At 37.4% G+C, this 26,172-nt stretch overlaps 1 protein-coding gene and 1 long non-coding RNA gene across 7 annotated transcripts in view; both read right to left on the bottom strand.

Moving 5' to 3' along the window:
- Positions 1-651: 651 nt before the first annotated feature.
- LOC103053843 (uncharacterized) lies at positions 652-3,285 on the bottom strand. The gene is made up of 4 exons (XR_456119.3): positions 3,130-3,285; positions 2,461-2,510; positions 1,531-1,562; positions 652-872 (listed from the first exon to the last, which is right to left on the bottom strand). It is a non-coding gene; the product is annotated as an uncharacterized LOC103053843 (long non-coding RNA).
- Positions 3,286-8,327: 5,042 nt separating this feature from the next.
- The window catches only part of LIN54 (lin-54 DREAM MuvB core complex component), a 30,351-nt gene continuing 12,506 nt past the window's right edge, over positions 8,328-26,172 (bottom strand). For 2 of the 6 annotated variants that reach the window (XM_025166957.2, XM_025166956.2), the window contains exons 4-15: positions 23,948-24,068; positions 21,920-22,065; positions 21,178-21,336; positions 20,558-20,774; positions 18,988-19,064; positions 18,634-18,831; positions 17,297-17,388; positions 16,179-16,250; positions 15,015-15,117; positions 14,637-14,774; positions 13,119-13,321; positions 8,328-11,908 (exon numbers count right to left, since the gene is read on the bottom strand). In XM_025166957.2, coding sequence (XP_025022725.1) covers positions 11,707-11,908; positions 13,119-13,321; positions 14,637-14,774; positions 15,015-15,117; positions 16,179-16,250; positions 17,297-17,388; positions 18,634-18,831; positions 18,988-19,064; positions 20,558-20,774; positions 21,178-21,336; positions 21,920-22,065; positions 23,948-24,068 — 1,728 coding nt within the window. In that variant the 3' untranslated portion in view covers positions 8,328-11,706. The remainder of the gene's footprint in view (positions 11,909-13,118; positions 13,322-14,636; positions 14,775-15,014; positions 15,118-16,178; positions 16,251-17,296; positions 17,389-18,633; positions 18,832-18,987; positions 19,065-20,557; positions 20,775-21,177; positions 21,337-21,919; positions 22,066-23,947; positions 24,069-26,172) is intronic. The other 4 variants (XR_003084766.2, XM_025166960.2, XM_007428736.4 and 1 more) reach the window with 4 other exon arrangements.

The following is a 26,172-nucleotide window of genomic DNA, read 5'->3' as shown; positions in this document are numbered from 1 at the left end:
CACCCCTAATTTTAAAGCCTAAATAATGTAGATAACAGCAAACAACTGAAGTTAGTATTTTCCATTTACATGTAATGAGGGAACCTATACTAAAATATTCATACAAAAACTTGAAGTGTTTTTCAATTTTAAAGCAACATTCCTTTAATGGGTATCATCTACACATGTGATTTGTAACTCTTTCCCAGCTAAAATAAGCAAAAATTGGGAAATTTGGGTGCTTCAGTGTGAAAACATCTGGTAGGTGCCTGTTTAGAAAAGGCAGCCTTGAGTTCCATGGCAGTTTGGTAAAATAGCCGTGAGAGATCAGATGAAAAACTTTTTTTTAAAGCTCTACAATTATGTGTCATCAAGTGGTTTTTTAACTCCTAGTGACCACATATGTATGAAGCTCTGCAATACTTTTCTTTAAGCAATTACCAGTTTGTATGAGGACCCATCATTTCATCCTGTAACTCAAAGTTTGCTCAAGAGTGTCTGTTTCACCATAGAGTAAGAAGCAGACACTTTTTATTTAAAGCTGTAACAGTTCACAAATAACATCTTCACATATCTTGAAATAAACATCTGAGCCCATCTCACAGCTTACAGTACTTATGAATTCAGCATCCTCTTTAATAACCTAGTATAGAAATCAAAACACTAACAAAACAAGGTTAAGGTACTTCTTTATTATAAACACAATTCAGGAAAATACAAGACATTGCCTTCTATACACTTGTCAAACCTTTAAGTGCATCTTCCCATTTCTCCTGGAAATCTGTTCCATTCGATTACTGATCCATTAAGTTAAGAACAGTTTTAAAACAGATGGAAAATGAAATCTTGGTGAAAAATCTACAATACGAATGTTCAACCTTTTAAAAACATACCTAAGGAACAAAAGAAAAAAATTATTTGTAATCAATTTTTGAAAAGCATGAGACTTCATTTCATACTATTCCTTCTATAAATTGTATTTTTTTAATGTCAACACACAAGTGATGTTTTTTAAGTGAGATATGCTTTAGTTTTTGGTGGTAAGGAACAGTATAGTACAATTCAGAGAATGACCCCAATTTATGTAACACTTTAATTATTAAAGATGCCTATGTGGGACCTGTCTAAAGGCTACAAAGAGATTGCTGTAAAATTCAGAACAATAGCAGTATCTGCAAATACTTGTTCTCTATGTGTGATACGACAAAACACATCCTAATAATTACACAAAACATTTCATATCTGTGTGAACAATCTGACAATATGCATTCAGAAAGACACGTTTATGATTTCTCACAGTACAGCTTTATATAGCTGCCAAAATCACACAATTGCCAGGAATTCACTGGCCTACTTTGCAGCTAACAAACTATAGCTATAATGTAGTTTCACTTTGGTGACTTGTATATGAATCCACCTTTATAGACTAGCATTAAAATATATGGTTTGCTCAACATAGTGGCCTAGTTTAACAATGAATCAAGTCATTATACCCTCATGCGGACCAATTATTTTATTCTCTGCTACTTTTACAAACTATTTTAAGATTACCTCGTTATCCTCTAACAGAAATTTCTTGTTTCCTGAAAGCAGGGAAAAGAGTACTGTGAATAATACATATTAAAGTATAAATTATATTTTCATCTATAGGTTGAACTATAGTTTGTTCAAAACTGATATAAATCATAATCTGGTGTCCTCATCTACATGGATAATAATCACAGCAAATCATGATGTGAACAGCAAAAAAGTTTTAATCATTGAACACCACAGAAAAACTGACCAAAAACCAAAGGTAACAGCCTAAATATCAACATTACAGATTATGCAAATTTTAAAAGTAAATGGCATTTTAAAAGTAAATTATATTTTAAGGACTATTTTATTCCCATAGTATCTGCCTGGCCAATTGGATCTGGCAGAGTTGGTATGCTCCAGGTTCCTTTGATTAAAGGATACCATCTATCAGAACCCTGGAAGCATGCCTTCTCTGTAATAGTGCCTGCCCTCTGGAAGGAGGCTCCAAGCAGCCCCCACCCTATTGGTATTTTGAAGGGCCCTGAACATGTGGCTCTTCACCCAGGCCTTTGGTGAGGATAATTTACACCCCTTCTTTTTCTTTGTCCCAATCCTGGTTTGTTTTCTCTGCCATCTTTGTTTCTTTTGTTGTGTTGTTTTGTATTTTTAAATGTTTTTAACAATTTGTAAACTGCCAGAATCATTAGGAGCCAGGCAGCACATAAATCTAATTAATAATAATTTTGTGGCAGAATTCAGAATCTTTTATAAACCGTGTCAACTCCACAGAAATGATACATAACCATAATGTACTCTTAGTTATATTAAAGGGCAGATTCATTGTAATCAAAATCCTTATCAGTGTTTTAATGATCTTGTCCAATTATGAAGAAATCTGATTTAATACATAACCTAATACATGACCAGGAATCTTTAGGGGGAAAAAAAAAGCAAGAGTCTTACCTCAAATTTTGAGACTCCATGTTCCAAACATCGCATATGTGCAACAACTCCTAAGAAAGCAAAACAGAATTAACAATTTCTTTTTTCCATCCAACAGTAAAATGGTACATCCCTAAAGCACAAACCACAGCTAGCGGGTTAAAAGCCCTCAAATCAAATGTTAATCACATTATGCGTTAACTACTTTAATTCCCACGTTTTACCGTAAAACCAAAGAGGACACTAAATCCTTGGCTCAGAGGATTCCTCTATACCCACAAAAACTCAACTTAGTGCCAGGCTTTGCCCCAAACCCCTCACAACCTAGAGAGTTCCCATTAACTTCAGGGATTCGGGTTGCCACAGTGTGTGGCGCGAATTAAAACAAACAAACAAAAAAAAGCAGTAGGGAAGCAAACAGGGTCGTCCGTTGGCTGCCCGCACCCACGTGCCCTCCACCCGCGCAGACTACAACATCCATCATCCCCTCGCACGAGCGTGATGCTCGCCTCCTTCGCCAGAACTGAAGGAATGAATTCTCCTCGTGGAAACGAGCGAGGCGGTTACTCTCAAATATTCCCTTCCCCAACAGCAACGGACCGATTGCATGCAATTCAGAGGAAAAATATCTACTGTAATTAGATATTTTAATTTTCTAATTGACTACTAGTTATCTAACTAATCTCCCACCGAGGGGGCGGCTTCCTGGGTCCGCTCTGCTCCACCAGGCCCAGCTCGGGGACCCACTTCTCCCCGGCCCCTCGCAGCCACGCCGCGGTCGGAAGCGCCGCGCAAAAGAAAGCCACGCGCCCGAATCCGTGGATAACCCACCTCCTCTCCCATCTAGCCGCACTCCCATTGGTCTAACTAAACGCTGGCTTTGATTGGCACATGCCTTTTTTCCGCTTCCGGTGTGCGGGCGCGGGGGAGTCGGTTCCATAACCATAGACAGGTGTCCGCGTTACTAAGGAAGGAGCGTGGCCGTTCTCCTTAGCGCTTCCGGTGCCATTTCCGCTTTTCGTTTGGCAGGGAGACGGTGGGGTTTACGAGGGTTCTGCTATAGGGAAGACAAAGAAAGTCAAGGCGCCAATGTCCTGCGGGAAGCTATGTGCTTCCCTGCAAGAGAGAGGACATCGGTTCGAATTTGGTATCGCAACGGGAGCCAATGGAAAGGCAGAATCCGTGACCGTGGCGGCCTCAACTGACCCGTCAAGAAATGGCACCTCCAACGTTTAAAGCAGAGAGTTCTTCCAGTCGCCCTCCGCTCCGGCTGACTGCATGGGCACATCCCTTTAATTTTCTCGACAAGGATACAGAAGCCACTGCCCTCTTCTGGGATGGCGCTTCAACTTCCCAAGCTATGCAACGATTCTGGAATTTCCTGGTGGTCCCCCATCCAAGCCCTAACTAGGCCTGGCCCCGCTCGGCTTTACCATACCAGCCAAGGTCTGCCAGAGGCAGCCTTGGGCTGTGACTGACAATGTGGAATGCCGCCCTTGTAACATGCGGTCCCAAATTTGGTTTGGTGCTTCTTACTGTAGACCAGTATTTTTCAAACTTGGCGACTTTAAAATATGTGGACATGCATGCTGGCTGGGGAATTATGGAAGTTGAAGTCCACACATCTTAAAGTTGCCAAATTTGAAAAACACTGGCATAGATATTGTAGGGGACAGCCATATTTGTCTATGGTGGCGTCAAATCAGGAAGAGTTTGATAGTGCCTTTAGAAGGTCAGCGGGACTCTTATTTTTCTGTCTCCGTGGGGGAAATGGATGCAATCCTCTTGAGAGCGGAAGAGAGGCCTCCCTCTGTCTACTGTAGTCCTGAAGTGCAGTCAAACATTGCCTTGGAGATCTTTGGCTGGGAAGTTCAGGACCCGGGACAGCGGGATGAGCTGAGAGAGGAGCGTTCCAGCAGTGACGTGAAAGAGGCGGGTCGCACCACACTACAAACCAGATTTGGCAGAGAATGCATTAAAGAATAAACCCCACTTTACAAACCACAGTGCCTGGGTTCATATAGCACTGAACCCAGGGATGTCAATACCTATTATGGCTTAATGTCTCACATTTACTCAATTATATGTGGCTTGGTTTGGGCTTGGCATGTTGGGTGATCCCACTCATTATGGTTTGTAAACACAGTGTGTGGTATGAACCTAGCCAGTTTAGGTTTGAAGTTCTCCTTAAAACATGGCTAACATATCATGGCTTAACACACATATGAATCCATAAGAAAAGAAAGAAAATAGAAATACTGGCAATAAGCATAGGAATCCTAAACTTGGTACTTTCCAGATGTGTTAGATTACAATTCTCATCATGGTTTCATAAAAATGATTTTTTCTATGAAATAAGAACCTTAGTATATTTTTGATGTTGCATTACAGATATCCCAGCATATGATGGCAACATTTGGCTTAAACAAAATAAAAAATAATTAAAAGCCTGCTACAATTAACCCCTCTCCCCAGCAAAAAAGGAAAAAGAAAAGAAAATCTAAACCTGACAATAGTGTTTTAATAACAGTATATTCATGGGAATAATAATGGTGCTGGTACTTTGCAGCATGCCAATTTCCTATTTACTTTAAATTAAAAGAATCTGAAAACAAAATAAGGTGAGTATATCTAACTCAAAAACAACACCTACCCTTGCACAAGGATGTTTGCTTCCTGTACATGTCTGTACATTCCCAGTCTACAATTTAAATAAAAGTCATACAAAATGGGAAAAAGCTAACATTAAAAAAACCCAACAACTATGCCTTCCATTTTTCAGCATCAGATGCTTTTAATATTTCTTGTATAGATTTTTTTTAGTAAAGAATAACACAATATGTTTATCATTATTTGTTTTAGTCAGGGATCTGTGGGTACCATAGGCAGGGGCAAACCACACATTAATGTAACATAGAAACATATAAAATATTTAAAATTAGAAGAATCATACTGATTAATGACTAGTACTCAAGTTTATTATTTGCTATTACATTCCAGTGATTATATCCCAGTGATTTTACTTTGGTTTCTTTTCAGATTATACAAGACAGGAAATATTTTTCAATAAAATAAGGCAAGAGATTACCTTTATTTTTCTTTTAATTCAGATCTAAACAGTTTTTGGAAATACTATTTTATTTAAATACTACCTCTTTCTGTTGTTTGGCAAGATAAATTCTTGGTAAGATCCCTTCATCTAGTGGTGCTGATAGGATTGGGCTATTAGACTTGGATCTGGAGCTATGAAGTCCTATACAGGAACTAACAACATTGCAGTCTCAGAAGAGCTTTTTTTCTGAGATGGCATTCATGATGCATGTGTAGAAATAGAGGAAGAAGTGATCCTATAATAAGGGAGGCCCAATGGGAAGTGGTGAATGAAGCAGAAAGAAATCTGAGAGTAAAAATAAAAGCATAGAAGAATATTTTACACTGGAGTCCTTGGTGCTCTCTGAGCTTGGTTGCTTGCTTGCAGACGTTTCATTACCCAACTAGGTAACATCATCAGTGCGAGGGAGTGTGGGGTTTGCTCCCTGTTTATATACAGTAGCTTGCCCTCCCAGTTTTGATGGGAGTGTGGTTTTCTCCTTGGTAGTTCCTTGATTACGGTGTTGTTTTCTGCTTGTTTGCCTGATGTTAATCCTTGCCTATCTGGGTGTTGGCTGCTGGAGACGATGTGTTCTCGTCTTTTTGTTTCCTTCTTAGCTTTCTTATTGTCTTGCAGAATCTGTAATGCAGAGTTCTATGTGCAAAAAACAAAAAAAAAAAAAAAGGAGGGAGGGAGGGAGGGGAGGGGAACTGAATGACACTCAAAAATCAGTTCAGGTCTGCAAGATTGTGATGAAGATTCAGATACTTGAATTGCTCATACTGCAGTTTCTGAGCAGAATGTATTATGTTCAGATATAAGATGTTGCACTGGCACCAGATTCTGAAGTTTCGATAAATGTGAAAATAAATGGGCCAGATTGAATAACAGAAGCTGACTGCTTCTGGAGTTTTTCTCATGACATGAAGGATATATTCTTGATGCTTTCTATGTCATAATTCAGCCTTTATAACAACATAATGAAATGCTAGACAAATACCCTATACATATCCCATATGGATTGATCAAAGAGTAATCTTTATTGCCAAGGAAGACTGCAAAAGTATTCTGAGGAGAAATTGGTTTACCCCACAGGGAGGAAAGCTTCACTGAGTATGTAAAATTAATAGAAATTAAGATCACTTGCAATGAAATTTCCAGAAGTTGTGGAAAAGGCAGATGCAGATGTCCGAATTAAATCTAGATGCAGAACTGAATCACCTTGTAACACTAGGGAATCTCTTAATGTAAGTTTGGGATGCCCACCATGCCATTTTAAAGCTTCATGGCAGTGTTCACGTTTCGGTGATTACAAGTGTGTCTTAAATAAAACATCCAAGCAAGATCTATATTCAGTGCCTATTATAAATCAGCTATTACCACTTTTCCTGGAGGCAAAAGTTTTCCCAAGCTTGATCTCAGCTAAGCCTATTGACAATTGTTTATGAATGACAAAATCACAGATATTTAAACTATAGTTATACTCCAAGGATTTTCCTTTCAAGGATCTACAATTTGGTATTCTGTGGTATCTGAAAGATGGAATATTCCATTTTTTGATGAAGTTCTTACTGGGAATCTATATGATGAAAACCTCACTGAATACCTTACAGAAATTTGATGGTAGTTATCAGGGTGAAGGAACAAGATAATTCCTTGTATTATTTCCTTAGAATAAACAAATTAATTCACTTATATCCATCCCCTCAAAGACAAGGTGAATACATAAGATCCTCAGGTTTTCCTTCACCTATTGAATTTCTTACATTTTTGAAATGCAAAAACTATTGTAGCAGATCCTTTATGGCACTTGTTGGACTAAGAGTTAAATGAAGGTGGTCTGTGCTGAAATTAAAGTCCAGGTCCCTCAGTGGGTCCCATCTATTGTGGAGACGTAACAGTGTAAGAGACCTCTTTCTTTAACACTATTCAGACATCAAACAGTTTTGGAGATGTCATGTCAACCAACTACATGATTGTGGTTCTATTAATGACATTGTATCAGAATTAATCCTGATGACAGTAGACTTTTCTGAAGAGTGTCAATTATAACAACTTCAGGAGGGAATAATGTAGTAGGAACACCTAAGAGCATTAAAGGTTTTGTTTCTGAGTCTATAATGGAGTCACATACTTTCCAGTGGCCCCAGTGGAAGCATATATACCCAAATGAATGGATAGTTAGCGTATGATGAAAGAATCTTGTGTACGGTAATGAGCATTTTAAAACATTGTTTTTTAAGGTTAGTCCAAACCCTTCTTGAGATAGTCAGACAGATGGTAAGGTTAGGCTGTGCTGTTTCATACCTCGTAAGGAGGACTTGGAGCTGAATATTTACAGAAAAGTACTACATACTTTCCCAATAATTTTCTTTGAATGTCTTAACTTGCAATCTAATAATCTAGACCAGTGTTTCTCAACCATGGTCACTTGAAGATGTGTGGACTTCAACTCCCAGAATTCTGGGAGTTGAAGTCCACACATCTTAAGTGGCCAAGGTTGAGAAACACTGGTCTAGACTTTTATAATTAAATGTGCTTTAACTAACCAGCACTGGCCTGCTGCAGCTTTGTTAACTATTCAACAATTATAGAAAAGATCAGCTAGAAAAGGCCTTGTTTTTGGAATATTTTAAAGGAAAAGCAGTGTTTTAATAGAGGGAATTTAGAGGACAAAAAAAGAGCCCGTGAAAGTGAAGACTACATGTCAACATCAGAGTCAATAATGACATAACAAATTATATAAAGAAAACATTAAAGCAAAAATGAGAATTTTAATTTTGAAAAAAAAGTGAGTTTCCAACGACACATTTTAAAGATTAGTGACAACTGAACTATCAAGTTGTAGTTGTTATGCTACTGAAATCCAGTAATTTCTTTATATTACTGACTTTAGCAAAGAAAAACACAATTGTCAATTTGTACATAATAGTATAAACATTTTATTTTTTCTTTGATTTCTCTGACATTTGTTTTTACAATATAGAAAAGTGTATTTTTAATAGGTCTAGTAAATATAAATTTAAATCTATTTTTGGATGTAAACCATAACTAGAAAATTTTCCCGAATACCCTCCCCCATCTCAAAATCTGCTGATAAGGGATGCAATATAAAAGCACTCTGGCTGGGCAGCTCCTAATCATCATCTGGCTTTGACAGAAACACTGCAGAATCTCAGCTGACAGACAGGATCGCAATGCAGGCATAACTTGATAAGCTGCTCTCAAAATCTTGATGTATTTTACTAACTTGTCAGCACTTTCATGCAAATGATCAAGTTGAAAAATTCAAAGGGGAGAAGACCCAAGCTATGTAGAAGAGACAGCTTGTTTTATGAGACAAAAAAACTAGTTTTCTTTGATTGCACCTTCTTCAAATCTTTTACACACAATTCCATCATACATAATCTACAACCAGAATCCAAACTTCACAGAAGGTTTTCTGCACACTTATAAATACACATCACAAAAAAGGTGCAAGTTAAAATAAGACACAGAATATGTACAAAATAAAACAAATGTAATTCTAGACAAAACAATATATGTTTGAAAAATAACTTGATCAAGTTTTACTTTACCCACTTACACTAGTTTACATTTATACAAATCTTGTTGTATGAACATTTATGAAATTAGTAAAAAGGCAAGTTTTCATCTACTCAGAAAGTTAACATAGACTCCCGCCCACAAAAAAATAATTCTATTTGTAAAACAATTATATTGAAATAAAGAGCTTCCCTTTCAGGGTTGTGTGTACATATAAGCGAGTCTGCTATGTACATACATATCGTAATATAATAGAATGCTTGTTTGTGTGTATACATGTATCTATATACACCCACAGTTATATGGAGAAAACAACCATTTAAAAAAAATTGCAGCACTATAATTACAGAGCAGGCTACATTATCTAGCAGGTGCTTGCTAATTCAAACATGGAACTTAGATATTCACAAATTCATTTAACAATTTCTGCACTAAAAAGCATGCAGTTGTGTTTTGCATTTTAATAATATTTATTACAAAGATTCTTTCCTCTAAGCAGTTCCATCCAAATAATGTTATTCCACTCTTTTTTCCTTTTCCCAAGGAAATCTCTTAAGTTTTTGTCCTAAGACAAAAGTCCTAAGAGTGTACTTTTAAAATATATCTTTCAAATATAAACTAAGCAGATACAAGAACAAAAGGAATACATACAGCTTGAAATAGGTTTGAACACTGCTAAAAGAACATCTCAGTTGAATACTTACTGGGACTAATGCTTGCTCTTTGCTGAAGAAGAAGAGACTCACCACCTCAATACCCTCCCCTCCCTCTTCAGTTGAAATACGCATTTTCATGGGATGGATCTACCTTGCTGCACAGGCAGATGCGGCTCTCTGAACAAAACTTCCACTGTCTTATCCACTTCAACCATAGCCCAACAGACTGAAGTAGGTGCGTGAAAGGTCACGGACATAGGTAAGTACAAAGTGTACCATTATTGCATGGTGGCCACAGTGTTCATCCTACTGAAACCTGTAAATGACAATCATACAGTTAAAAAAAAAAAGTCACCTCAGCCTTCAAAAAATGCACCCTCCACACTGCACTGTGCACAATTTAAAACAAACCCACACAGCTTTTATAATGGCAGCAGATTAGCTACGTCTAAGTAATTCACTGACAACGGAGGAGGACCGTAAGACATTGGGAAACATACTGACTTCTTCCTTCCCATTTAAGATCCTCTTTTCAACAGCAATTTCACCATGTATAATCTGGAGTGGAGGCAAAGTTGAGAAACTCAAGAGACCCAAAAGAATTGCTAGGGTTTGCTTGTCTTGGAATCCCAGATAGTAAAATAACAATATTGGCCATTTTATGTGACTTAAGGTAGCCTCCAGTTTTGGCACTTCCAGACATATGGGTTTCTGGAATTCTCAGTGATGGGGAATTTTGTGAGTTGAAGTCCACACATTGGGAAGAAACCCAGGTTTGGGGAAGGCTAAACTAAAGATTATCCTGTGACCCCCTTAGCATTAAAGAAGAAGTACTGCCAAGTGCTCTTTAGATTACAAATATCCCCAGTATTGCTTATATCAACAAATATGGGCATGATCGTGGATTTATTTCCACATATTCCTGGCTTCAGTATGAGTAAAGCTTAGACACTACAAATATAAATTAAGCTTAAATTAATTGTTTTTTTTTTATTCGTCTACTGGAGTATTTCAAGGACCTGGGAAACTCAACAGTTGACTGGATAACAATAGCTAGATTCTAGATAAACAAGAGACAGGTTTGTCCTCATTTTGCCAAAGGGCATATAGCAGAAATGTTAAAAATCTAATTACACTGACGTTTGTCAAATAAAATATCGATCACCTTGAAAGCCAAAGACATGAAAATGTCATTAAAATTTGGAATATATATTACAGTGATATATTTTTAAAAACATATCAAAATGATTAATCTAAGATATCAATTATGACCTTGATTTTTGTGTATCAATGTTATATATCTGCAGCTATCACTGCTATGGTGTTAATATTTTAAGATCAACAGACAAGGCACTGTCACTGAAATCAGACTGTGGTCAACAAGACAACTGTTAAATTTGCATTTCTTTCTCAGTTGTTTTTCAGCAAGTATTTATTTTAATGATTTCCAGTTAGCATTAACTCATCCACAGATGTACCACTGCCTATATTGATGCAAATAAAATCTGCGTTATGATGCTGATTGAATGGACTGGAAAAATCTATCCACTATACCGATATTGTTCTTATAAGAACACCCAGGCATTTCAATTAGATTTGCACAAGAGTTGCTCCTGATACACTGGCTAGTTTCTTTCTCCTCCTCCTAAATGCAACAGTCAAAAGTATCAATTGCAAATAATAATTTAAAGAATTGCTTCAATAACACCCTTTTAAAGAGAACAAAGGGAAGGAAACCATCTAAACTTCGCACTGTCCCATGTTGTTTAGAGGTTGAGAATAAAATACATACTGTCTTTGTGAAGTAAAAGAAAGTTAAGCTAAAAGGATAAGCATCATTACAAAGTTTCTATATTAACATACACCAGTGGAAACTTCACAGCACCAGTTAACGAACGAAGAATGCTGCTGTGAACCAGAAAGTGTCCGTGTGCCTTTTAGTGTCCCGGTTAGAGTAAAGCCCATTTTCAAGAATCAGCAGTTCATGGCACAAGGATCACTTTTGGACTTTCCTGCCGAGTTAATGATTCTCATTAGACAACGTCCAAATTCCTCTAGAATCATCCGTTCTGCTACTGCTTTTGATTTTCCTGCTTTCTCGGCCTGTTCAGCCTGTGCAAGTAAACAGTCACATGTCGCATCAGCAACCTCCTTTGTTACAAATGTAAAGGGCAACCTGGGAAGAGAAGAAGCATAAGCTGTTTCCATGCAATACAGTTGCAACAACCACACTTTTGGTTAACAAATACACCAAGCGATCCACAAACAGCAAGAAGAAGATTTAGAGATGTGATTCTTTGCAGTGCCAATGCATTTGAATTGTATTTCACTTCCTTTTCTCTTTCCTCTTAAGATCTATCCATCCAGCCATATATAGATTTTAATTAATCAGTTCAACAGCTCTTTCTTCAGGTTTAAAGGTACTGGACCTTTAAACCTACAGTTGGAAAAACCGTGTATCAGCATCCATTAATCTATGACACAGTATTTCACTCTCATGATCAGTAACAGCAGAAGCAATGAAAGAAAATAAAAGTATAAAGGGGTTTCAAATATAGGTTGGAAATGTGAACAACAAGAAGGGATTTTTTTATCATCTTTGGTGGACATGTAATAAGGCTAGAAAATTTTGGACTCAAATTCATATATTAATTCAGAAGATCTTGAAGGTTAATATACAGTTAAAACCAGAGGTTTTCCTTCTGGGACCGATGGACAAACAATTGGAAAAAGCTCATGGACATTTTCTATATAAGATAACTGCAGCTAGACTTTTATATGCTCAAAGGTGGAAAGACTCAATATTACCTACAATGGAAGAATGGATTGTGAAGATGATGGAGTTAGCTGAGATGGCAAAATTGACAGCTTTGCTTAGAGAAAAAGCATTGAATAATTTTATTGCCAGTTGGAAGCCCCTTTTGGACTTTTTGCAGGAGACAGAAAAAAATGAAATCAAGATTTATGGATTTGATGATTAGTTAAAATAATAGATTATACAAAATATGTATGTTAAGATGTAGTTTAAGAGTGAGAGGTCACTATATGATTTATCTATATCTGCTGTATAAGAGGTTGGAAGTCATTCTTTTTGTAATTTTTCTTTTTTTCCCTTTTCTTTAATTTTCATCACTTCTGTATTCCTTCTTTATCTTTAACTCTTTCGTTCTCTACTGTTCTTTCTGATTATTAGTTCTTGTTTGCTTTTACCTGTATGCTTTTTATAACTTAATAAAGTTCTTATAAAAAGAAGAAAAGAGTTTAGCAGCTAGCAAGGGGAGGAGAGAAAAGAAAAAGCTTAGGCACATGGAGGGGCAGCCCTCCTCTCAAAATCTAATTTGCATGCAAGAAGCGGTACAAAGTTAACAAACCAGAAGCGAACACACCTTCCCCCTCCACTTGTCAGCACTGGGGCTGGCCTCGTTAGGAGATCTGAAATCTGTGAAGATAGTTTTGTCTTTGCAGCTGTCTGCTGTTGGACTCGCACTTCAGCAGCATCAGCCAAATGCATCAGCGTTTTCCGTTCTGGGCTTTCTTCAAAATTCTTGCAGCCGATACATTTGCAGATTGAAGAACACATGATCTTTGCCTACAACAGTGAGAAGTCAAAAGTCAACCAAATCTACTTTCACTGTGTTTTGCAGAACTGCATGGAATTTACAGTATAAAGTGTTGCTAGGTTCAAATGTATTGCCTCTGAAGCTTCACTTTCAGTGTAACCTCAGCCAGCTAACTACTAGCAAATCCATGATAATTCAGTATTGTGACAATGATCTTTCTTTCAACCCAACTGTGCGCATTAAGATTTTCTAGAGCTTTTCTAAGCTAGAGATTGCTTAAGAGATTTTCTGACCTACAGAAGTTCAACGACTCTTCTCCTCTGCACACATCTATCTGGCACCTCCATCACAATCTCCTTAACTGAAGACAATTTCTCCATTTAGATATTATTTTAGTCTGCTATTGCTCTTATTTAGTTTTGCTGGTTATGATTTTATTACAAAATACTTTTAGATTATGCATTCTTCCGAAACACAAAGATGAATGCTATAAACGTGCTTTAAGATAAAAATATCTGATTTCCAGCTCAAAATAATATAGATTTCCATTTTCTATCCCATTCCTGATACAGTAACACGTTTACCCTTAAGGAACTTCTGGATGTGTATGACCTTGATATAGCAAACCTTCACAGAATGGCTTTCTTGATTGCTCTTGGACCTTTTTTTTATAATCAAAGATATGGCTAGGATTTTAGGATTATAGCATAAGCACTTTGACAAATAGTATAGAAAGATAATACTAATAGGCTAACCAAAAAAAAAAAAAAAAGCTATTACTAACCTCGTAAGGACAGAAGGAAATAAAATTGAATTAAATCAATTAAAGATACATTATTGTTCCTGAAAACCTTACTAATATGAAATATTATCCCATCTTCCATAGGAAGATTTTTCTACCTATTGCTCGACTAGAATATAAGATCACTTTTAAAAGGCGGTACAGTTTTTACCTTCAAAGCCTACAACTATGAAGCTTCTATTATAGAAATGATATTCATTAAAGTAATTCAAGTAAGTTATCAGAATAGAAGCTGGAAAACCCTGAAAAACAGTCACTATCAAATACACAGAAAGGATTATTAAATAGGGAAAGTATGGTGGAAGGCCTCTGTAGAAGTGAGACAGTAGAATTGTCTCCCTTAAGAAGATCAATTAATGTTAGGAATTTTTTAGAAGCACTGAAGATATATTTATTTAACTAGTTGACTGAACACCTACTTAACTCTGGATTTTTAACAGGTATTAGTATTTCATGTAAATTTTAGAACTAAAAAGTTAGATTTTTGAAATACTTGATTTCACAAGACTGAACAAAGAAATCAACAAAAAGCTCCTTTTTACCTCATAGCATTCGCAGTAATTTTTGAGGCACCCAGACCTTTTGCAGTTACAACCTTTGCTGTGCCGCCTGTCCGACTCGCCTTCCTTTCCCTTCCCTATTTTAGGCTTAAAGGCTTCAGGATTTCTGTCCAGGCAGGCCTAACAAAGTAAATGTAAAGAGAGAGATCCATCACAAAGAAACAAAATGCTAGAGATTCAACTTCTGCCCTTTGCAAGAAAAACTGGCAGAAACTTCCATCTAATCTAGCAAAGGCAACAATTGTGCCTTCCACCCACTGTTCAGGAAGAAATTCATGGGTACAGAGAACCTGAGAAATGGACTTCACCAGGTTCCCCCTGCTTGTGGCACAGGATTATTATTTTTTAAACAAATCTTACCTTGATTGCTTTTTGCCTATCATTTTCATGGTCCAGGTTGTTATAGCAATTTGTACAGTTGCAGTTGTTGCAGAACTCCCCATTTGCAAAGCAATCACAGTATCTGTTAAAAAAAACAAAACAAAACCCACCTCTAATGACACTTGACCATATTGGGCTCAGTTCAGAGCAGGGTTTCTGACTACTTTCCATCCTCTACCCACTTCTGCATCCAACCAAACAGAATCCCATAAGTGTTGGAAGAAACTTCTGAATGGAAAGGGAGGGTCACAACCTGCTGGACTTTATTTGAATGAACTGCCCAAACATATACAAAGATGAACATATGGGGTGTACTGTTTCCTCTACTCACGAGCATGAGCATGTTATTCTTGGGTTTAACAGGAACTCCAACATGTCATCATGAGCCTTAAAAAAATGTCCAGGCCCTTCAAAGGGACAAATAAATTGAAGACCAGAAACATGGGTTGCCTCTAAAGAAAAGGCTTTTGACATTCACCTCACATGGAGCTGGAACGGTCCCCTCCTGTCTCCTCCTCCCGATTCAATTGACTCCAACCTTGCCAGGCTTTTGTAAGGCATTAAAAACCTGAGTTTTCCACAGGCATTTGGCCCGGAATGTTAGCTGTGCCCATCTTGGGAAATGATATAATGTGGTTGGCAGCCAGCTTTTATGTCTTTTTTAAAAATACTATTTCTGTTCATTATTGTTTTTAACGTTTTGTTAGCTACCCAGAGTCACTTTGGTGAGTGGGCAGCCATATAAATTGATAAAATCAATACAAAAATAAGGAAATAAGCTAATATGGACTGTTCCTAAAGGAAAAAGTAGGTTTCCTTCAGTTTAGGAGCCATGAATTCATGCTGGGGACAGCTTGTGGATATCAGAAAAAGAAATTTGCTTGTACCCCCCATTGTGCAAACCAGATTCACTGATGATTTGCCTCTAAGTCTGAATCATTCAGCTGTAGATCGTTCCACAAAGATGCCTACTTCAATCATGCAAATGCACAGTATTATCTGATATTTAGTAAGTTTAGAGAATAATTGTAAAAGTGGAATCCCTGGGAAATTGTGGCTTTCATTTGTTCGTCCAGATTTTCTTCTAATATACAGAAAGGTGGGCTTTTAAACTTTTGAAGAGGTTACATATATTATACTCACAGTTTAAGACACAGTGATTTTGTACAGTTGCAAGGCTTTCTTGGACGATTTGCAGATTCAGAGGAGATTATCCTAGAAAACAGATTTCAGTATGATTTTATTTTCCAAAGGAGAATATAACTTTCCTGCTGAATTGTCTTTTCCGTTGAACAATATAATATCCTTCACAATTTAGCCCACTCAAGCCAACTTTACACATTTCACAACCAGAGAACAGAAGCATCATCGACAGATATTGAGCAAAAGGCCCCAACAGATGAACATATCAGAAGAACAATGCTGATGCGTTGTGAGAAACAAATTCTCTAAGACACCCAGTAAAGCAGAGGCTATCTGCTCTGGCTTTATCCCCTGGGCTCCTTTCAGTAGGACACATATTTAGATGAGAATCAGGTGCAATTAGTCATTCAACCATTCCAAATAGGCACTGTTCTCAGATGATAGCTTCTTACTAAGTCTCCACATGAGTCATTACTTTTGGATTACCTCTATCCAGTTAGCAAGTATGCCCACATTCATAACAATCCAAAATTCATAGGTGACCTCTTTTGAAAGTCATGCACATTTGCACACTCTAAAAAGAAACTTGTTCAGGTGGTAACTACAAAGTGTCCCTTTCTCTAAGAAATAGGGAAAGGCAATCCCATATATGCTACTTTACTGCCGCTAAAATTTATAAATTTAAAGACTCTGCATCACCAGGAAAATATGATGCAAAAATAAGCTGCATGGACTGGGTCTTCTTTTATTGGATTCTTCTGTACAAAGACCAAGTCTAATAGATGGCTGCAAAGGTTATAGTCTAATATTTGTAAAATCCTCTCTCTGTATCTATTTTTAATGGCACGTTTTCAAATTGTTTTCTGCCTTGAGCGTTTGGGATGAAACTGTTAACCAAATCATTAACATACAACTTAACCAGGCAGCCAGGCCATATACAAAGCAAAGAAGGAAAATCTTCAATATCACTGCTCTGGAAATAAATAATTTCCTGGCCTTGGAAAGTACACTATGATTGCAACAGCTGTTCTTTAGTGGCTGAACATTAAGCAGTTTTCCCAATCCCATCTCCTTCCATGTAATATACATGTTGCACAATTTATGTAGACAATACCCACCCATTGAATGGAAGTCGGGCTTGGGTCTGGATACTGGATGTCCCACTAAGACTAGTACTGCTTGCTATGGAGACACAGGATGGCTGCTGTAGCTTAAAAAACACACAGAGTTAGTGCATGACATGCTGTTTGTAGATGAGGACTTTCACAAATAGCTACATTAATCACACAGTCTTCTTTTTCCATGCTTGGAAGATGATGTTGTTCATTGCTATTTTTAGGCAGTATGGCTTTCATTCTTTCTAGAAACATCTTGAATGTTATCTTCAAATTCATTATGCCTATATGGATATTCCAACCTCTTGTATTGTATTTGTAGTCTTTAATTATGACTTGATAAAAGCTTGACTTTAAAGTAAAAAAGAGCTAGGCAATTTCAACAGAAGTCACTTAAAATAACAGCCTGCTTGACTAAAAATATGTAAAAAATCAATTATAATACTACACTGATTTGCAATTTGTGCTGTCAAAGCACTTTTGCTTTAGTAGGTCAAAATTCCACAGGTAGATAAAATGTAGAAAACTAAGAGGAATCCTATGCTGAGCACAGTACATCCTGTTCCCAGCACTGTCTTTTACAATAATGTTATAGTTCCTCTGTAGCTCCGCTATTTGCTTTGGATCCCTTACTGCTGTTAGTGGATTTCTACCAAAGATTTCTTTACAGGTCTTCTGAAATTCATTTTATGATACCCCCCTCTGCCCAATAAATTTAAGATTAAGTAACATCAGAATGATAAGCATCTTAAAAACAAAAACAAAATGAAAACTGATCCAAGCGTTCATTCAAAATGTGCAATAAATACCTTCTGCATCTTTTACACAACCTGGCTGCCCTCCAAATTATGTTTGAAATACAAGTGAGAGAATCCCAAAAGTTTTATTGTGGAAAACAGAGGAAACTGTTACACCTGCTTCCAAATAACAGAATAAACTGTGTTTCCAATATTAATTCAAGGTGCCCTCGCCCTTTCTTTTTGTTTCTACCAAGTAAATCCCCCTCACAGAAATTTGAAAACCAAAAAACTATTTTATCACTTGAGTACCAAAGTGATTTACATTTTTAATAATATACAGTAGATGAAAGAATATTTCAGAGTTATCTGAAATCACATCCCTTAAACCAGCATTTCTCAATCTTAGCAACTTTAAGATGTGTGGACTTCAACTCCCAGAATTCCCCAGCCAGCCATGCTGAAGAGATTCAGAAGGTTGAGAAACACTGCCTTAAACTACCAAGTACACAAACTTTCTAGTCCCTCCTCTAAGAGTATTAGTTATAAACACTAAATAGTCCTAATTGTTCTTATCAATTGCTTCCCACAGCAACACCATACCTGTGTAACATATTGAGCTGGGAGAAAGGCATATCCCACATTTCCTGTGCCAGGAGCAGGGGCTAGGACAGTGCCAGGGGGAAGGTTGGTGAGGTTGGGTTGGATTTGTGGCAGTGGTGTGGCAGGCATAATAAGTCTTTGCTGTGGCTGGCTTGTGGTAACTATCTGTGAAGTTGTGTTCATTGGTTTGGGTGCCACCTGCAAGGAAGGAAATACTCAGGATATCTTTCTTGTATACCAAATTATCATCTTTTGCAGCAAATAACTTTGTAAGGATAGTCAGAGAGTTGAACTAACTGAAAACTTCTGTGAAAAACTAGGGATTCATATGAAGTTGGTGCACGTGGAACTCACTTGTTTGACTGTCTGCGTTGCTGGAATAATTGGGACAGACATCCGTACGGGGGTTGCATTCACCACCACTGGCTTTGCTGTTCAAAAGAAATGGCATCAGATACAATATGCAACTTTCTAGACTAAGACATTAAGAAAAGGGTAGGCAGCTTCGTTAGTTAGCCAGTCCTCCCTCATTCTCATCTAGTAGAAAGTAAGCTGGTAGGTCCATCTTGAGCTATGCCATCTTCAGCAAGAAATGCTACCCAGCATGTCACAGTGTTGGAGAACGGCAATTCCTGTCCATATGTAAGTAGCTACAGAAAAATGTCATGAACTGCAACATGCTTGTTATAAAAGCCAGATACAATTTCATTTAGAATTTAATGTCAGGGAAACAAAATAAGTAAATAGTGCATATATGCATTTTGAACGTGGCAATATAATTTCCACAGAAACATATACATTCCATTTATTTTGGTAACTTTAACGTAAAAATAGGTCAAAGCAGCTCTGAGCTGATTTTAGGATGATATATTCTAATTCCAATTTTGTTTCCCACGAATGTTTGCTTATGTCACTATGATAATATTAGTAGGCTTGGGGGACCAAAGGTTGCAGATGGCTTTAGAAAAATAACAGAGAAAATCCTAGAGGGGAGACCTCCAATGCAGCTAAATGACAAACTTGCCCCAGAAAGGGAAAAGTACAGAAAGAGAAGGGGGAAAACTCGCTGTGCTGCACGGGTGTATAGGAATGCTTGGAAGCACTCTACATTGTCGTGGTTTGTTCTATGGAGCCTGTTGATCATTCACAAGCAGGCTTAAGAGAGTTCCGAGGCATGCAGAAACACCAAGATTTCAGACCCAACCTGAGTAGGGGACCTCCTCCATCAACCATCCCATTCCAATGAAGACAAAATGTGTCCAGTGGCCATGAAGTGGTCACAGTGATGGGGAGAATGGAAAACTGGGAGGGGAAGCAAAATGAAGCAACCTGGAGGGACATCACGGTACACTGCAACATTCTGATGCAAATCCCACTTGCAAACATACTAATTGAAAATTAAGTGACAAAATAATGTAACTGGGTAATGGTTCAAAGTGCTGTTATGAAATTAATCAATAAATCTTTATACCCATTTTGCTAAATGGTCTATTTTTAAAAGAAAAACTTTCAGAACTTTAAATAAAAGCGAACATAAATATCAAATCTTTATCACAAGGTTGGTTAATATCTACACAAACCATGAAAAATAATGCAACACAAAATTATTCTAATTCTAAAACACCAAAAGTTCTGATCACGTGAATAAGACAAGCAAACTATGGTCATAATCTAATTCTGAATGAAACAGAGGCATTCTCCAACTAAGCATCGATCAATAACAAATAATCACGTTTCAACCATAAATCCTAAAACTATTATAAAATACAGAACCATTTCCAGCTCAGCAGTAGGCTTTCAGCTTGCACAAAGCATCTGTTACAATTCGCCATTCTTGTCAAATCCCCTTTATAGCTTCCTATTTGCATTTTCCTTAAGCAAGTTCCAATTATCATAAACATATTCAAATAAGGACACTTCTAACCTTGCTGGAGGGGTGCAGTGCTGGTGCTGGGATTCTGATTGGCTGGTTGTGCTGTGCTATTGGCAGTTGTGGCAGTTACAAGCCGGACATAATGGAATTTGCTTCCAGGTACCTGAATTTGCTGAACATTGGGTGCCGTTGCCAAGGGAATTATCGTCTTAAATTGAGAAGTACTCATTCCCCCAACAGCGAGGGTCTGTACTGCAGATTTCACAGCCTGTTAAAACAACATAAAGTTATTTCTGAGATTGCTGGCAAACCAATTTGTTATTTCTAATGAGAGTCAGCATAATTCCCCTTAGGTCTGAGACTAACCTACAGATAAAACAGTGCTACAACACTGTTCGTTATTAGGCCAGAAGCTATTTGCTGAGTATAGTAAAGTGGTGCTTGATTCTGGGTTGGCTGTAAGCTATTCTTTTCAATAGTGCTTCATTTCAATTTATCGAAGGAAGGAAGGAAGGAAGGAAGGAAGGAAGGAAGGAAGGAAGGAAGGAAGGAAGGAAGGAAGGAAGGAGAAATAACAAAGATAAACAATCAGTCGTGCCTGAAGCTATGTAATGCTGCAAATCACAATCTGAAGAACAGGCTCTCAGAAAGGGACTCAAATTAGTGTGTACCTGAGCAGTTGTATTGTTAGCTACAGCTTTTCCTGGGGAAGAGGGTGTTGAATGCTGCACTGTGAGAATCTGCTGTCCCAGGGCTACATTTAGAGGAACACCAACTGTTTTCTGTGGGGAGCTTGGAGGCTGCGAGGCGACCGACACCACGGTTAGCTGCTTAACAGGATCACACAAGTACAGAATCCCAACTTCAAAATATGTAACATTGAAAATGCATAAGAGGTCAAGATTTTCCACAATATTATACAGTGGTGTCATCTTGGCAGGATTTGGGGGCAAAATGAGAAAGGGGACCCCAGATGCAGTGGGGCTGCTTTACTCTATTTTAGAAAAAAGTAATCCTATTATCAACCGGGGCAGAGAAGGGAGGGTGGGTGGCAGCTACAAGTCTGTTAAATCCAGAGTTTGCATTGTTGTACTGATATATCTGCATTACTTCACTAACAACAAATAATATTTTCTGTCAGATCCATTTTACTTTGAGGATTTGTGAGTTTCCCTTTAGCACATGATCCCATGGCAGAATGATGCCAGAGAACAGATAATGCTAAAATAGTGGAAAACAGCCAGAGCACTTTAGAAAGTCCATTTCAGAATCAGACTTAGTTTAAGTGGAGCATATCTATAAATTGCAATTATTTTCACACCATTTCATGCATGCAAACAGGAGAACGGCCTGCAGAATTTCTTAGTAGTATATCTCAGAAATTTATAAAAGCAACTGAAATGTAAATTTTACCTTGTTAGGGGATTTCAAAGGAGAGATAGCTATCTTATTTGGTGCCTCCTGCATTGTAGAACTTAATGTTGTCCCAATAACTCCACTTTCTGATATAGTTACAGTTTTTGGAGGTGTCCCTGGAGCTGTCTGTGTAAGAACTCTACCTGTAGAAAAACAACGAGAACTGATGATTATAGGTTATAATCTTACCCATCTTCTCAGCAAATAGAGTGCTAGCTTTTCTGGTAAAGGAACATTTCCATTGAAGGCATTAGCCCTTTCCATGGCTGCTCCACAGGATTTTGGCAGGCCACTTAACTTTAAAAATAAAAAGACAATCTAAATCTACACTCCTGCAATCATCACATTTTGTGGCACCAAGTTCCATAAAATATATCACATACTTCACTGATTTATTTCTCTCTCTTGAATAGCCTACCTACTTAAATGCTTTATTTAAAAAAAAAAAAAAATTAGAATAGCTTAGCAATCAAAAACAAGTGTAATACAGGTAGTCCTCGATTTACAACCACAACAGGGACCGGAAAAGTCATCGTTAAGCAGTGCGGCCTTTGAATGAGGCATCATGTGACTACACCCAATTTTATGACATTTTGATGGTGGTCATTAATCAAATCACCATGGTCGTTAAGTGAATCACACAGTCTTTTGTCTTTTGAACAAGTACAATTTTTTATAGTAATACATCTAACTATAACCCCAAAATGCTGATACAGTCTCAATTACAATTCTGGCCTTAAGAATTTGTTAAGCATCATAAAATACAAATGAGATTTTTTATTAATCTGATCAAATATCCAAGATAAGTTTACACCAGAATTTAACTCCCTTTCCTCTGCAGCCCACCCCATGTGTGTTTTGTAACTGAAACTGCAAATTTTTGCCCCTGAATCTCTTCTGTAGTAAGAAAGAGAAGCAATTAATGTTGATTTTAAGATTAAAATGACTATTTGTTTTTCTTGAGCAAAAGAAAAAAGTAAGTAATTCCAAACATTGTTGCATGCACTGAAAAAAAAAGATTTTCTAAGTCAAAACAAATTGAACTAATACAAAAATAGGAAGTATTTATTTATTTATTTATTTATTTTTATATTTATTGGATTTCTCCACCGCCCGTCTCCCGCACAATAGGTATGCTGAAATGTGGCAGTAATGCTTCATGTACAATCCATACATTGATTTCTTAGCAACAAAATTTATCCACATGGATTAACAGAAATGACAGCATAATTCAAAGCCAACCAAGAATGCACTCCTGTACTTTATCACATATTCATAAAATAGCAAGCTTTCTATATTTAGCACATGGTAAGATGATTGCCTGTATTCCCACACAATCAGTCCAAGATCTGAACTTCTGAGGAAAAGATAAGACTCTAAACTTTTATATACTTTCTACCTGGCTAGAGAACTATCTGAAAAACAAGGCAGGAACAGTCATTTTATGGCTGGCATTCAAAGCCCCCATGCCTAGAAAAATGTTTATTTAAACCACAAAAGAATGAGCTTACAAATCCCACTCCCTTTTATACTGAGTGATGCTCTAGAGCAGCTTTCCTCAAAATAACACCATCCAGACTTTTGGATGACAACTCCCAGAATTCCCAGCCAGCTGGGCCTTTTGGTTGCATTAACTGGGCATTCTGGAATTTATCACCCTACTAATATCAGATGAATAGCATCAGGTCTAGTGCAGGTTTCCCTGATTTGGGTGCCCTCTAAAGGTAAGGACCAACTCCCAGACTTCCCCCACCAGAAGTACTCTGCGGAGTTGAAGCTTAAATGTCTGGAAAGTACCAAGATTGAGGAAAGCTGTTCTAGGGCTTTCTGTCACCTAATACCCTCCTGATGTTTGGGGATGATATTGTTTTCAGGAATTTCAAGAAACCAGGAGTGGAAAAGGATTGAAAATCTCCTATGAAACCAAAATCCATCAAATGTCAGTTTATACTTCCAGTTCACTTTTTACACCCTGGGTAAACAGCACAATATAAAAAGCCATGAATATATATTTTATATATAAACCTGCAATGACTGGGGATACTTGAGTTGTCTGCCCTGTAACTGCTTTGCTATTGATTGGTTTTGTGATGATCAGTTTCGTTATCACTGGGGCTGAGGTTGGTGTCCTGGTTTTCTTCGCAATCTAAAAAACAATAAGAAATCCAATAACCATTCATTTCTTAAGTGAACCCAAACTACAGTACTTAGAAACAAGGGGGGGCCAGCCCTGCCCCCACTCTACAAAAAGAACCCCAAAAAGTAAAAGTAAAAGAGCAGCCCAGACCATTCCTATCACATTAAAGCTACATTGATAGGACAAGTATTCATTAGTACTGGGAGAGGATCCAGCCAATGAGCAATGCCTGTGGCCTGAACAGTCCTGGTTCTTTGTGGAGTTGCTAGGTGCATAATAATTTAAGAAAGAGAGAGTCCCTGGCCCAAGGCAGTTACAATCTTAATGAACACTGCATAACATATGCAGATGATGGGGGGAGTGTAACAAAGGGATGGGAGGCAAAAATAAAGGACTCAGTTGATAGGTTCACACATTGGTTTGGTTATTACATTTATATCCTTCCATTCTGAATAAGAATCTTCCCAAACTGGCTTACAAGCAATATAGACAATTGTAAATAAAATTTCAATAAATATTATTTTAAAACAACAAACTTATATTATCCTTTACACAGAGCAGTTGATGGTAATGGCTGTGCTGGAAGCGAGGGAAGAGGCCCGTTGAGCCAGTGTTTCAGGTGATTGCTGCTTGCCTTCCTCCCTTGTTCTTGCTCCACAATTTACTGAATAAACCACAATTGGCTGGGTTCATACAACATATAAAGTGAAAACCAAGCAAATCTACTATGGATTATTACAACATGTGAACCTAGTCAATTCCAAAAATTAGCTGAACGCAATAATACATTAAAGGCAGCATTACAACTATCAGCAGATTCTTTATTTTTAGATGCAAGTTTTCAGAGCAGAATGAATGAATGCCAGTTTTCTATTAAAAGAACTAGAGTTTTAGTCTATTTAAGGTTCCTTGAAGCAGCAATTTTTACTCAGCAGTCTCTGGGGAATCATTATACTTTATTTTCCTTAATCAAATGCTAAACTGTAATGAACAAAAAACTGTACTGGACAACTACAGAGACGACAAAACAGATGTCTCTGTAGTTGGTCAAAAAGGAAAAATGTTTTGAAGCTAAATACCACTGATAATAATCTCTATTTAAGAAAAGCTCCACCCATGCTTTGAAAGCAAAAAGCTAATTACGACGAAAGCAGAGAATGAAAAATTAATTAGACTTCAGGAGCAGGCCTGTGCAGACCTTCTCATACCACATTCTCCCATTCTCCAAGAATGTAGAAGCTAAGCCACAAATAAGAAATACAAGGAAGTAAGAGTGCAAAGAAATGTGAATTTCTATTATTCTGTGAACATGAAATATTCTCCAGTGCAATACATTCAGAAGGCATTCTACATCAGTCTAGATTTTTAAGAAGCAACAAGATGCCGCACAGATTCAGGTGGGAAAATGGACTAAAACCAGCTGCCAGAACCAAAGGAATATTCTTCAGACACAGGCATGAAGACTTACAGTTCTTGAGCTTATACAGTAGTTAACTTCATGAATCACTGCTATACTGAACTTGGGATTTGTGCATATGTTTATATGCTTGCATATATAGTTTTCACACCTTCTCAGATTTTCTTCACATACTGTGTATTTTCATTCACTGCACCTGAACAAGACAAGCCTTAAGCCTGGTCTCCAAACCGCTAACATTTACTTCTAGTAATCATCTGTTTGATTGATTGATTTAATTTAGAGAGCTGATCAACTCCATAAGATTCTGGATAGCATGCAACATTAACAAATGTAGAAACCAAAATAATAAGAAAAAAACAGTGTATGTCCCAGAAGGAAACATTCAAACTAACAGAAGAGACTCACCACCTCACCAAAGCAAGACCTGGGAAAAAGTCAAGTTTCCAAAGTCTTGTAATGTTGAGGAAGCACTTTCTGTTATGTGCTGCTACATACCCACCTCAATGGGAAGTTAGTCTATTATTTAAAATTACTCATCACCTCCACTGCATTTTAACGTCCTTGCTTTACAACTTGCTCTTCATAGATTTACTGGGGCTCTTTTACCTGGCCAACCGTCCTCCAAACATATTGCTGCCACCAAAGGGAATTCCCAATAGTACAGCAATTTTATTGCAAAGAGAATAATTGATA

The sequence above is a fragment of the Python bivittatus genome, unplaced genomic scaffold (assembly GCF_059951505.1).
Source record: "Python bivittatus isolate LINGU-HERP-01145 unplaced genomic scaffold, Pbiv_v1 ctg000070_np1212, whole genome shotgun sequence".
Classification (NCBI taxonomy): Eukaryota; Metazoa; Chordata; class Lepidosauria; order Squamata; family Pythonidae; genus Python; species Python bivittatus.
The sequence above is the reverse complement of the archived record's forward strand: the minus strand, read 5'-3'. Positions and strand labels throughout refer to the sequence as shown.